Source organism: Gavialis gangeticus, unplaced genomic scaffold, assembly GCF_001723915.1.
Source record: "Gavialis gangeticus isolate Ggan-Ray unplaced genomic scaffold, GavGan_comp1, whole genome shotgun sequence".
NCBI classification, from domain to species: Eukaryota; Metazoa; Chordata; order Crocodylia; family Gavialidae; genus Gavialis; species Gavialis gangeticus.
In genome coordinates, this window is record NW_017729032.1 from 215,965,197 (window position 1) to 215,978,912 (window position 13,716).

The 13,716-nt window shown below is 42.7% G+C and overlaps 1 protein-coding gene across 1 annotated transcript; it reads left to right on the plus strand.

The window, feature by feature from the left end:
- Positions 1-3,428: 3,428 nt before the first annotated feature.
- Positions 3,429-3,876, plus strand: KCNE1 (potassium voltage-gated channel subfamily E regulatory subunit 1). Its single transcript, XM_019524042.1, has one exon. It carries the CDS (start codon positions 3,429-3,431, stop codon positions 3,807-3,809), a length of 381 nt encoding a protein of 126 aa, XP_019379587.1. The 3' UTR covers positions 3,810-3,876.
- Positions 3,877-13,716: the final 9,840 nt, after the last annotated feature.

Below are 13,716 nucleotides of genomic sequence, written 5' to 3' on the forward strand. Positions count from 1 at the left end.
TTATCCTTTCCAGAACATGTGGGGAGCAAGGAAACCTTGCCTTCTGCAGAAAGTTTACACCAGTGGTTCTCAACTTTGTTGTACCAGGACCCATTTGTAAACATTGATGGCCAGTCCAAAGCCAGTAAATAGCTGGAATAGAAAACACCCCTCACTCTGTCTGCCTGCAAGGGAAAACCCACCATTTCCCACGTTTTTCTCCTTTAAAGGAGAATCAATTTTAAAAGTTGTCTGATCCATTTTAAAGTTTGTTTGTCACCCTTTCATATGTTCTTGCAACCCACTTTTGGGTTGTGACCCCCAAGTTGAGAAAAGCTGGTTTATACAACATGGATTGAGTGTCAGGTTAATTGAAGATGAAATAGTCGACAAACCACAGGATATAATATATATTGTGTCACTTATGACACTCCCAAAATGAGCTTCTGAGGTAAAATTTGCTCTGGTGCAGAGAGACCAAGACCCTATATATGCACCACTGAAGTCCCGTTTACATCCCTGAAGTAAGACTTCAGTGCCAAAGAGGCTTTGTATTGGTGCTGTTTGGGGTAGAGGTTCATCTCTGAGGTCTTATTTAATAATCCAAGGTCTGTTTAAAAAAATGCATTTAAATTCCACAAGCCTGTTAGACCACTTGATTTCCATGTAATATAAAACTGTTATAAAGAAACGACAGCTAACTGGAAGATTACTGCCACTGAAGTCACCTTGAATTACAGTACCTGCTGTTCCAAAATGTTACGGCATAATAAAGAGTGTTGACTTAATTTTCTGCAGCAGTTAATTTATGCATTGGACTATAATGAATTATGTTACCTGTTCAGTGAAGTTACAGTATTGCAGCCTGATTCTTTTTATTCTGTAGAATGACTCTTGAGACTGTAAAAGGGACAAGAAATAATAAGCTTATTGAGTGAGACTGTCAGTCAAACTAAGATTGATGGCTGAGCATCTTTGATTCCTTGTATTAAGAGGGTTTTTGATAGTGCTATTGACTACAGAAGTAGTGTTCAGCCTTTCAGACTTACAGGCCAGATGAGTGTGCAGGACCAATGTATGGGCTAGATCTGCATGGTCAGTGCATGGAGTTTGGCCTTCTGTGCTCAGACCATGTCTCATATGCCTGGATCCCACAGACCAGGGGTTAAGATCCCCTGGACTGCAGTACTCCTGATTCACACTCGTGTTCCCAGAGATCACTTTAATCATCCAGCAAATCTCAGTTGCATGGCACCTTACTTTGCAGTTGGGTCTGGTGAGTATGTATCTGACTGCTTAAAGCATTCTGCTGTGGTAGCAGAGGAAGAGGTTTAAGTCCTACCCAGTGGCGTACCGGGGGTCTCCAGTGCCTGGGGGCCAATGCTTACATTTGCAGCTCCCCCATATGCGGCCAATTGCCAAGCGGGGTGGCGGGGGGGAGTCCCCTGGTGGCCAATCGCCAAGCCCGGAAGTGGTGGCAGTGAAACCAGAAGTGCTGGTGGGCAGCAAGGCTGGCTGGCGCCATCCCCTCCCCCCCCTGCCAGGCCAGCACCCCACCCCACTTGGTACACCACTGGTCCTACCTCAGATGCATGTTCTGATGGCTGCCCCTGGTCAAATAGAGGTAGTTAGCCATATTAGTCTGAAGCCAGGCAGAAGGCAGGGTAGAGATGCACCTTACAGAGTATCTAAATAAGATGAATACAAGAGGTGGGAAGGAAGGAGGGCAGGGGAGAGGGGGAATAGTGCTGGGAGAGGTAAACAGTAAACAACTCACAGAAGCAAAGGGATCACAGAAGCTAATCCAGGTAACAGAATGAGAATCCATAGTCCCTATGTAAACCATACTTAACACAAGCCAGTTTGCAGATGATTTCATTTCCTGCAATTTCCTGTTCAAACTATTTTTTAAAATTTTGCAGCCTGAGACCAGCAATTCTGAGGGCAGCATGGAGTGTTCAGATAAATTAAAATGTTCTACCCCAGGCCTTTGTGTCTGCCTGTAGCTGGTATCAAATCATCTAAGATCACCCTGTGTGTCCGATATAGACAGTGGAAGGGCACTGTCAGCAGTGATGGTATATACAATGTTGGTAGAGTTGCAGGTGAATGCACCTCGGATGCTGTACTCTTTGGTATATGGCCAGTCATGATTGATGCTGACAGGTGTGCAGCTCCCCACTGTAACTCATGGTGCTTCACAGGACATGCCATGAGTTACAACAACCCCTTTCCCACCCCCCATCCAGCAGATGTTCACTGTTGGGGGGGAGGGGGGAATCAAGCTCCACTTTGGAGCTGATTCATGGGAAAAAGGCTGCCTGTCTGCCTGTCTCTCCCCTAGCCCTGCCCACCCCCCAGCTTTGGTGCTCTCTTCAGAATGGGAGAGGGGGAAGGGAAGGGAGGGAGCTCCACCTGGGGCTTTCCCAGCCAGGGCTGGAAGGTGGGACAACTGGACAAGTGGACAGTCCACCAGTCTCACTCTCCAGTGCAGGCTGGGCAAACCCCAGGCAGACTTCCCTCCCCTCCTTCCCCCACCTGTCCTGAAGACAGCACATGGGGCGGGACTAGGCTGATGCAGCCCAGCCCTGCTCCTGAGCAAGGACAAATAGAAGTTCATCTGAATCGTTATTAAATGAGGGTTAATTTGTCCCATGATTGGGCACTTTTAAAGCAATCTGCAGCTGTGCACTTCTGTCAGGGCACAGATTTAGAGCCTTCTCAAGGGACTGATTGTGCAAAAAGCAGCTTCTGTCTGTACCTGATGTGGTCTGTATTAACATGGGGGCAGTCAACCCAGCTGTAAACACATGCCTGGTCTCAGGCTGGAGAGTCAAAGGCAGCTGAACGTGATACTAGCCAAATCACTCCCTCAGGTGTCATAGAAATTGATATGTTCTAACCTCACTAGTCTGATAGGCCATTTGGCTCAGCAGACTTTTGGCAGGTGAATCACCTGCAGGAAGGAGGCTGATATGAAGGTGGGGAGGATGGGTACAAGAAAATGCTTGTATACTCTCTCAACTGCCTTTCTTTCTTCCAACTACTATTTTTTTCTGTTTCCTGCACACTCACCGGCTTTTCTTTGCTGTGATGTGATGGGGAGCAGACAGAAATCTGTGGCAATTCATGTACAAAGCATGTGTTTGGATGTTTATATTACAGACAAAAGGCTTAAACCTTGACTACTGTAAACAGGAGAGAATAGATTGCCACAAAATGTGAAAGGCATATGCCAGTTTGTGCCAGCTGATGACCTGTGCCAAATACTGTTTCCATGTTCAGTTTTTTTTCCATTAAAACATTCTCTTTCTAAGGAAGGGAGCCAGATGCTATGTTTATTATTTGTAGAGAAGCACTGTCATTTCTGGTTTAAAAAGCATGCATTATTTGTATTTTTCTTCTAGATATCAGGCTTTAGGAAGAGAAAGGACTAAGAATTACAGAAGATGATATTGCCATCTAATGATACAGCACTGAATTCACTCCTTTCCAAGTTGCTACAAGAATACATGGACCAGAAAAATAACACTGTGCATTCTCAGGTTGGAAGACACACTGACAATTTGGAAATACTCTATGTAGTCCTGTTACTTGGCTTCTTTGGCTTCTTCACACTTGGAACAATGCTTAACTACATCCGTTCAAAAAAGCTAGAGCACTCCAATGACCCATACAATGTGTATATTGCGACAGATGTTTGGCATAAGGAGGACAAGGCAAGTTTTAAAGCAAAAGTTATAGAAAGCTACAAACTGTGCAGCGTGTTTGAAAACCAGCTTGCAGTAGAACAACCTAATAACCAGATTCCTGAGGTGAAGTCTTCGTAGTGAATTGGGAAAAGGATGGACAAGGATAGGGCTAGATCTTAACCTAGTCTCAATCCAAATAGCTCCTTGCTCAGCCTACACAAAAACGTACAAAATGCTCCTTCTATGTATTCATCTATTGAGATTTGGTAGAACTGCCTTCTCCATGCTCTTCCCTCTTATCCCCCCGCAATGGCATAAGGATGTTGGCAAAGCATCCTAGCTTGAATGTTGATGTGCAGTGATTGTTAGGACCAAGAATAGCTTTGGCCAGACCTTTGCTGACGTAAATCCATATAGTTCCACCAGTTTTACCAGATGAGGCTCTATCCTTTCTTATTGATTACAATGCTGATGCAGCTGGCACTGGCACTTCTATAAGGTTGCATAATCAAAACCAAGACTATAATGAGAACCAATCAGAAACGTTAGTAATCAAGTGCTGTCTAGGCAACTCTGCCTTTTCAAAATCAGGAAGGGATGGATCAACAGAACTGGTTGAAACACTGCATGCAAAAAATATTGGGTGTTTTGTTTTGTTTTTTATGAACAATTGCCTTTTTCCTAGGTGAAAAGGTTTATGGAAGGTGTGCTTCATTTAGAAATTCCTGTCTTATTTAAGGAAAATATGAATTTTGTTTTCCATTGAAAAAATTAAATTTGTGCAAAAACTCAACAATATATTTTGATTTTTTTTTTTTTGTGAACATTTTATTATCTAACAAGCTTGATAGATCAACCCCTCTCACCCACCACTGAATGAAGAAGATGTGATAGGGAAGACACTTGCCCTTTCACAAAGGCCGCATGGGGTCTATGCATCATTAAACCCTATTCATATGCTACTTGCAGAATTAAAACAAGGTGTAAGTGATGCACAGACTGACCATGTGCTGGCCCTCTGGACAAGGGCGTATTTCATGCTATGTGTACAGTTTGTTTCATAAAAACTCTGCTGTTTAGGTCCTGATTAAGCACATTCTGAAGTGACTTGATTTATATTTAAGCCTGTAGCTAGTTCCCCTGACTTCCAAGATTGCTCTGAAACCCTGTCATCTCACTCACTTTGTTCACAACACAGTGGCCAACGTACAGCTCCTGACAGATAGCAGGTTCTTCTTCCTAGGGCATTTTTGTTTGCTCTCTCTGGTGAACCTTCACAGTGCCCATGAGCCAGGCTGAAATGCCTCAACTGAACTCAGTATCCCCAGTTGGGTGTGGAGACTGAAACAAACAGAAGGAAGTATTACTTGCCTCCATTAAAGCAGCGATATGTGGCTTTCCCAGGCATTGCATCTCTCAAAATAGAGCCTCTGCATCTTCTATATTATTTTCATACTTTGTCCAAATGAAGCATGCCTTGGGCCAAAATGTGGCTTCAGCTCTGCAGCATAGGTACAGCTTCTGGTTAAAACATTCAGGAAACTTAAGGTCAGGTGGGAAAGGCAGTCCAGCCTGATTAGAGTGACACTCAAAAAGCAGCCCCGTCAGATGCAGAGACAGGAAGGCAGAGGCAGGAACAGCTCAAGATGGTGCAACTTGTTGTATTCAGAAGACATATTGACACAATTCCTCAGATCTTCTCTTGCCATGCTAGGTACTGCTCACGACATTAAACTGTCCTCTTAGAATAGCATTTGTGCTCCTAAGAACACGAGGTTATTAAAATGAAAAAGGAATGGTGGAGGTTTTAAAAGCAGTTTTAGAGGCTTTTGGACAAGCCTCTAAAGTCTTTCCATTGATTTGAGTGGAAAGCATATGATTGGAGAGCCCAGGGCTGCCTCAAAAATCTCTATCACTGCCGCTATTCAGTTTTCTTTTCCTGAGAGATGGGTACATATCCCAAAGCCACATATCCAGACTTTGGAGAAATTTAGCTGTCCCCCCTGGGATCCATCTCTTTTTAGTGCTGACTATAGCATGGGTTTATTTTTTTGCACTTCTCTTAGTATGATATACTAAGTGAAATACGGACTAAAATGCATATACGGACTAAATATTTTTTCTTTCCCCTGTTCTGCAGTTAATTTTGAGTAAAGCATTCCTAAAGAATATTTAAATCAAAACAAAAATATTTTTAATTCCAAGGAAACATTTTTTAAAAAACCCCATTGATGTGAACTTGTGTTAAACCTATTAAAAACAATCATCTCCTCACTATGAGCCTAGATCACTTGACAAGTCCCCTTCATTCAAAAGAATGCATTGTACTTGCAATATAATTATTTCTGATGAAGATGATTCACATTTTAGTTATTATATAACTTCTATGTCATTTGAAACCAATGCTTTTTTATATATAAAAGAGGAAAACAAACCCACAACTTGATAGTAATGATTTCCTCTATAGAGGAGCATTAAATCAACCTTTCAGTAGTGGTATAAAAGCATACCAAAGACATTGACTGTTAACTTTTATTCTTGTAATTCTTGGTTTTGTGAAAATTGTTTTCCTTTTTACATGATTAATAAAAAAGGTAATTATGAAAATGTGGTGGGACCTCAGATATTGTCCCTCATCATCAGCTATTGCTTGAGGGTTATATAAAAAATATGTTACTGTTTGAATGACTATCTACCTTCCTACCTCGTTCTTGCCTTCTGCTTTTACACCATATTCACCACCTTTAGATCTATGCACCTTGAGATGCTTATGATATAGATCAGTGGTGCTCATCCTTTGGCCCACAGGCCAGATCCACTGATGAAACTACATCTTTTGATGATCCATTCTTGTACCACTGGCAAGAAACCTGTATCAGTGGTTCACTGCCACATTGAAAAGATGTATCAAGTGGAACTGGGGTCTCTCATGGGTTTGGTACTACTCAGTATTTTCATTAATGACCTGGAGGATGGGAGAACATACTTATTAAAGCTGTAGACAAGACAAAGCTGGGAGGGGTTGCAAACATTTTGGGGGACAGGATTAGAATTGAAAATGATCTTGGACAAAAACAACAAAATAACAAAAATAAATAAATAACATCCCAACAGCTTCTAACTGGTGTATGAATTCAGCCCCTTCTCCTAGCAAACATCCGGCTCCCCAGCTACTTTTTAAAAAAAAATAGGTATGAGCAAATAATATGCAACACATTTACCTGCTGTCCTTTATGTACTTGCAGCATTCCTATATCCTGATGTCCTCACCGTGTTAGGCGAAAAGAGGACCTTCTGTCATTAGGTAAATGGGTTTGCTCAATACCTATTTTTTAAAAAGTGTAGCTATGGAGGCTGAAATTAGCTAGGAGAATGAGCAGGTGCATGCAGGTAGCAGATCGTGGCTCTGCCTCAGCTCCAAACTACACTGTCACCTCTGCAAGATCCCAGCCCTGCTCCGGAGCAGGTTCCAGCCCAGCCACAGCTGCCAACAGTGCTGGAGCTGGTCTCCTTGGAAACTCTGGCCCTGTGGCCCCACTGCTGCTGGGGTCTCCGTGGAAACTGGCCTCAGCAACGGGCAGGGGCTGCAGGGAAATGGAGTCCAATTGCCAGCTAGAGCCACCATTTTGCCCACCCCTGCTCTGTAGGTTCCTCCAGTTTCCATGTTCTATGCCTATCCAAGGGGGTGGTGCAGTGCAGGGCACTTAGGGTGAGGGCAAGGCCATGAAGTGTGCAATGCAGTGGTGAGGGGGAAAGGAGGTTGACATCCACATAGGGCTGTTGGGCATATGCTGTAGCAGGGGGAAGGGTGCAGGCATGCAGTGCAATGGTGGTGACATGCATGCAGTTTGTTTTGTGGGGTCCTGTGACCCCCCACTAGTGCAGCCCTTGGGGCATGCTGTGCACAGGGTGTGACACTCCTAGCCTCTTAGCAATGGGACAGTCCTGGGTTATAGACGGTCATGTGTCAGGTATAATTCAGGCACAGTTGATCCTAGCAGGACCCACTAGATGGACCTCATAGTGTTCCTTCTAATTTAATTTTCTGTGAATCCATTATTGGTAAATCAAACGTAATGAAGTTAGCATACCTAAGCCAAGCTGCCATCTGAATTTCAAAGCTTTACATAGATCTTATAACTCCCACTCCCTGTGTTGTTCTCACTGACTCATTCAGGAGTGAGGATGCTAAAGCCAGAAGAAAGAGCATTCATTGGGTGAAAAATGCATATGGATGTGCAGTTATCTCTTATTTGGTTATACTTGCATAGGCAAAAGACCAGCAGCCAAAATTGCCATATGAAGATCACACAGCAGCATTTCCATATCCTGATGTGCTCAGCATGTTAGGCTGCAATAGGAGCTTCTGTCATTAGGTAAATGAGTTTGCTCAATACCTATTTTTTTAAAGCAGCTCTGGAGCCAGACATTAACTAAGAGAATGGCCTGAGTTCATATACAGGTCAGAAGCTGTTGGCATTTTAGTTATTTATTTTTGTTTCCTTTTTAACAGATTTGTATTATTCAAGGAGGCAATGCTAATACTCAGTAGTAGAAACTAGTATGTCTACATGCACAGTGATTTTCCTGCAGCTACTGGGTTTTGCTGTCACTAGATATTGGGTGTCTATTTCTGAGCAAGACAGTAGGTACATTCAAAATCAAGATTTTTAAGGCTGCAATACAGGCCTCAAAACTTGCACTATCTCATGGTCTCATGGTTACCTTAGTGTGGTAAGCTGTCTTCTGCTTACACAAAGCAAGAGTCCCTGCTCTAAAGACTTTATCATTTAAGCTGACAAAGGGTGCATCTACATGTTCATTAATGCACCATAATTATGGTGCATTAAGTTTAGTACTTATAATGACAGGTACTAACTTAATGTGCTGTAATCAGCACTATAAAGCAGTAGCACAAATGAACACTTTTTTAGTGACATTAATGCGCATTAAACTAAATCTACTGCACATTAGCACAGGCTTTGCCTATTGCACTAATGCTCAGTAGAATTGGTCTTCTGTTCATTAAGCATCTTGTGTAGATGCCCCCAAAGAGTGACAGAAGAGTAGTATTTATTCCTCTTATTTCTACAGGGAGAACTGGGCATGTCTACATGAGATGCTATGTCACCGTAGCAACACACTATGGCAACATAGCATCAGTGGACACAAACCATGACACTGCAGCTAGGTCGCCATAGCAATGTACTTGCTATAGCACATTGCTACGGCAACATAGCTGCTAAAAATAACCGTGCGGCACTGGCACAGCCAGTACGTGCTGTTACTGCGCCATCATTTAGTATTTCCAAAAGGAAGTGCGAAATGACAGTGCGGTAACTACAGCGCCATAGGGGCATGTGTAGACATGACCACTGAGGCAGAGATCACAGCTATGTTTCTGTGTTGCACTGGGAAGGAGGACAGTTCAAAATTCACGGCTCCGGTGGAATGGCTTTAAGTCATCTTTAGTGTCCACCCAATCTGGGGCAGCTGAGGTCCTCAGAACAACTCAGCCCTTAAGGCTTGTCTAAATCACAGCAGCTCCCTTAGGCTGCAACACAGGTCTCAGAACTGCCCCATATCTCATGGTTCATTCCTTCCACAAACATCTTCCCCTCCCAGCAACCCCCCACGCTTGGGCTTGCAAGACAGCCTTATAATCTCTGCAATGCCTGCCCAAAGGGAATGTGAAGTTTCCAGGGCTCCTTACACTGTTGCTGCCCTTTTATCTGTTGTTAAGGGACCAAAGTGTTGGAAGGGAGGCTCTCAGCCTGAATGTTACAAAGAAGCTACACCTAAGACCCATTGAATGACTTAGTCATTGGACCATCCTTCCTCTTCTACTGCTGGATTGTTTCAGTCCCAGACCCTACCTCCCTTGAATGTACACACAGCTCCCACTGCAGCCCATGGGCTTCAACTTATACACAGTGCAGCAATCTTGATGCTGAACGAATGCACCAAGGATCAGACCCTTACACAGTAACTACTCTGTATGGGAAATAGTTCACACCCAAAAGCAGCCTGAGTGACAGCATGAGGCGGGGTCCCTTTTTTCAAGCATGCTGGAACTGGTTTTACAATTATCAAAACTATCTCTATGTAGTTGATTGGTTTAAAGCAGCTGCGAAGGAAAAGGCAAGTACAAAACCAAGCAGAAGGAGACTGATAAAAATATGTGATAGGAGCAATGAAGGTAAACAGAACATTCTTTGCTGTTGATAACTAGCTTAGCAATTATCTTTGACACTATTTCTAAGACATCCTGTTTGTTTTCTGCACATTATTATCAGTGCACTAAAATCACTCCCTAATCTCCTCTCCCAACAGAAACTATCAGCTCTATTTGTCTGGCCTCAGTGAAGCCCATCTGAAGCAATTGGAACAGGAGTAAGAAGGAATAAATTTGGTTGATAAGAAAAGGTAGCTAATGCAAGGTCAAATAGTATATTGCAAGGATCCTTGGGTGTATGCCACTATGATTTATTTAGGCAGAAGTTGCCTACTGAAGTTTGTTCTGTTTATGGGTTTGGCCGATAAGCAGGTTAGAGGCCAATTTCTATAGAGGCCAAGTAGCAAAATCACTTGTTATAACATGCTAAGTAACTCTGGTAGTATTTGTCCTTGCTAGCACTAAGTCAGGCTTGTAAGAGCAATTGATTTTAAAGATATTTTAATGAGGTGTATGGATCAAAGAAAAAGGAAACATCAAGGCACATGATTCCTCCACTCCATTCAGGATTGGTGAGGGCTCACCTGGAGTACTGTGTGCAGTTTTGGGCCCCAGACTTCATGAAAAATATGGACAGATTGGAAAGAGTCTAGTGGAGAGTTGATTGGAGCCTGCGAAATATAACTTATGAGGAAAGGGTGAAAGAACTAGGGAAGAGTGAGGGTGGATTTGATGGATAGAAATGCTGCCCTAGCAAGGGGCTGGGCTATATGACCTCACGAGGTCCTTTCCACCCTTTTTCTGCACGAAGCCTAACATTTCTGGTTGGGCTACAGCATACCTTTAGAGAGACTACAAAGAATGTATCACTTTAATCACAAACCCTGTGAATTAGATTCAATCCAATATTTAAAGTTCCAATGGAAAATTCAATTTTACTAATAATCTGAGAAGACCTTTTGGGCATTCACCTCTGTTATCATGGAAATATATTTATTGTTTTGATCAGGGAATTATACATCCCAAGAAATACTGTATCTTCTGTGGTGTATATCTCCTTTGGATGAGCCAAAGTCATAGAGTTGGTTTTCATTTTCTAATCCTGTTTCAATGTGCCAATTAATTTTACACTGTCAAACAAATGCTATATCAAGAAGTGCCAAAATATATCATCATAATTAGCTGTCACTACAGCACAGGGCAGTGGTTCAGGTCTCCGGCTGTCACAAATTAGCATTACTCCACTGAAAGGGATGTAAATAGTGCAGCAACTCAGGATCTGACCCACTGATTCTGGAAACACACCTGTCCATGTTAAGGTGGCAGTTCAGGTTGCAAGAAAGAACATTCCAAGAGATTCAGAAAATATTCTGTTGAATACCTAGTGCTTGATCCTGGATTCTTTTTGCAAGGAGAAGTCACGATAGAAATGCACCTTCTAGACTAACTCAATAAGATATATATAAAGCACAAGCTCTTAGTTCACTTCAATGCTGTGAACGACACTGAAAAGCATTTTACAAGTTCATTGAAATCAGCGGGTGTAAGAACTCCAGGCCGACTCTATTTCAGACTCTGAGATGTGTGTGGATTGCCTATTTATTATTTCTTCATAGAAAAATACAGAAGATATTTGAAAAGTTGTGCACAGAAAAATGCATGCAACACCCCCCCCTCCTTGCACGTCACATACGTGTGCACACGCACATGCATACATGTGCACATGTGTGCATGCGCACTCCAGCATTCATCCCCATTCAATCAGTAGAGCTAAATTTGCCTGTCATTTCCCTGCCTAACTGTCCTGAGATCCATTTTTTTGCATGGGTGTGAGAGCTGAATTTGACCCTCGGTTTGTTGGGTAAGAGAAGAAAAGTTTAAAATGCAGCTACCAACTTCTACCATCTGTGTATAAATGATACACAGTTTTGTAATGCACACAGCAATAGAGGTCTGTCCGTAAGGGGCTCATTTCAGGGGGTAAGGCCTTTAGTTCTAGGATTGATTGTCTGTATTGTTTGTGTTTCTTCTCCAGAAGACATAGACTTCTTTCTTACGTCAACTGTACAAGAATTCTTTCCTAAATCTAAACCCCAGTCTGGACCTCTAGATCATAAGTAGGGGTCTACGTAATTCCCAGTTTCACAGTTTTCATGGAAACTAAGAAAAATGGTGTTGTCCATAATCAACTGGCAATACCTCACTGGCCACAATTTCCCATTAAATCAATTTAAAAAAACAAGCCAGTGCATTATTCATTATTCATATAATACATTGTTTTAAAATGTCCCAATGCTTACCACAATACAAAGACAATGCAACAATCACTGCAGCCACAGATCATGTGATTCAGAGTTCCTGTCTGCTAGAGATGTAGACTAAGTGAAGGGACCAGTCAGTGAAGTGAAAATGTTTCTATTATGGTTTCAGGGGTGTTCTTGGTACTAGTTCTAGTCTTTTGTATGTCTATTACGGTTAGCATTAATTAGTATTTTAAAACTTTTTGTAGAACACTACATATAATAAAAAATAATGATGATACAAGTTACAATTCATACAGCATATAAATTTATATTTAAATTTAGATTTCAATTTAATATTTCGATTCATACTAATATGATAAATTATATGATATAATTTACTTTCCGCAGAATTTGCTATTAAATGATAGCATATATGCATCTCCACCAAACAGTGGCAAAGGGCAGGGCTGCCAGGAAATGCCTGCAAAATCAGTTCTTCATGCTGCAACCAAGCCACAAAAATTGCTTTGTCTTGCTGCAAGCTAAGTAGACCCCTAATCATAACAGATGACATCTCCAAAGCAGCCATTGTCAGAACAGAAGGAAGAGTCATGCATGTTTATACGTACCATAGTTACTTCTGGTAGTTCAGCGATGCAGCTAATCAGTACCACTCCCCCCCTGTACCCTGCACTTGCCCTGCAGTGGCTTCAGGTCTGGCAGTGGGGAAGGCAGAGCAGCAGCACCAGCAGTACCCCGGGAGCAGTGGCCAGAGGTTCAGTCACCTCTTCCTTTTGCTGCTGATATGCATGTCAAGTGACCAAAACACACAGGTTTTCAATGGAAAAAAAGGAGATGACACATCCCCTAGGAGCAGTAAACCTCTGGCTGCTTCTCTGCCCACCCCTCTCCTCCTCCACCCTGCTGCCAGAGCTTGAGCCACAGCAGGAAAACTATAGGGTGCAGGGAGAACGGGACAGAAGGGTGATGCCCCCTCTTTTAGGCAGCACCCAGGGTTTGTGTCCCACTTGCCCACCCATCATTATTTTACTGTGGTGGTTGGTCAAGATGCTGCATGAAAGTCAATAAAAAGGGATCCTTCTCTAATTCCAAGGAATTCCTTATTCCAAAATGCACAAACTGCCTCTAAGTCTCCTGATTTTTTTCTCTCGTGTAGATTGTTCTTAATTTTTTTGTTTTTAGAACTCCAACTCTATTCTTAGGATTCAGGAATCAAAATGCAGATCTTGATATGCCTGTCAAGTTCCAGGTATAATCCTGCACATATCAGACATGTAGCCTGTAGGCTGTGATGGCCTGAGAGCAAATCTTCCTTGTCAATACTGAAATGGAATGGCATCTGCACACATTGACAAATCAGGGCAAGCAAGCAGGAACTGTACCCAGATGGACTGCTCCTTGATATCAGCTTCTCCCAACAAATCTTTTCACCAGTTTAGAAATGAAAGTCCAAGATGCCCTGCTGTGACAGGACATTTCACTGTGCCTCTGCTCCACATACACAGATCAGGAGGACACAAGCCCCCCAGACCCCTGCCAGGTTGCATGCAGTGGCAGGAGCCCTCCACATGTGCCTGGACGAGCTGCCTGGGCTCCAATCTTCCCA

Bases quoted from the DNA above. Each gene is read 5' to 3' on its own strand.
- KCNE1 (XM_019524042.1), top strand. From the start codon at position 3,429: ATGATATTGCCATCTAATGATACAGCACTGAATTCACTCCTTTCCAAG.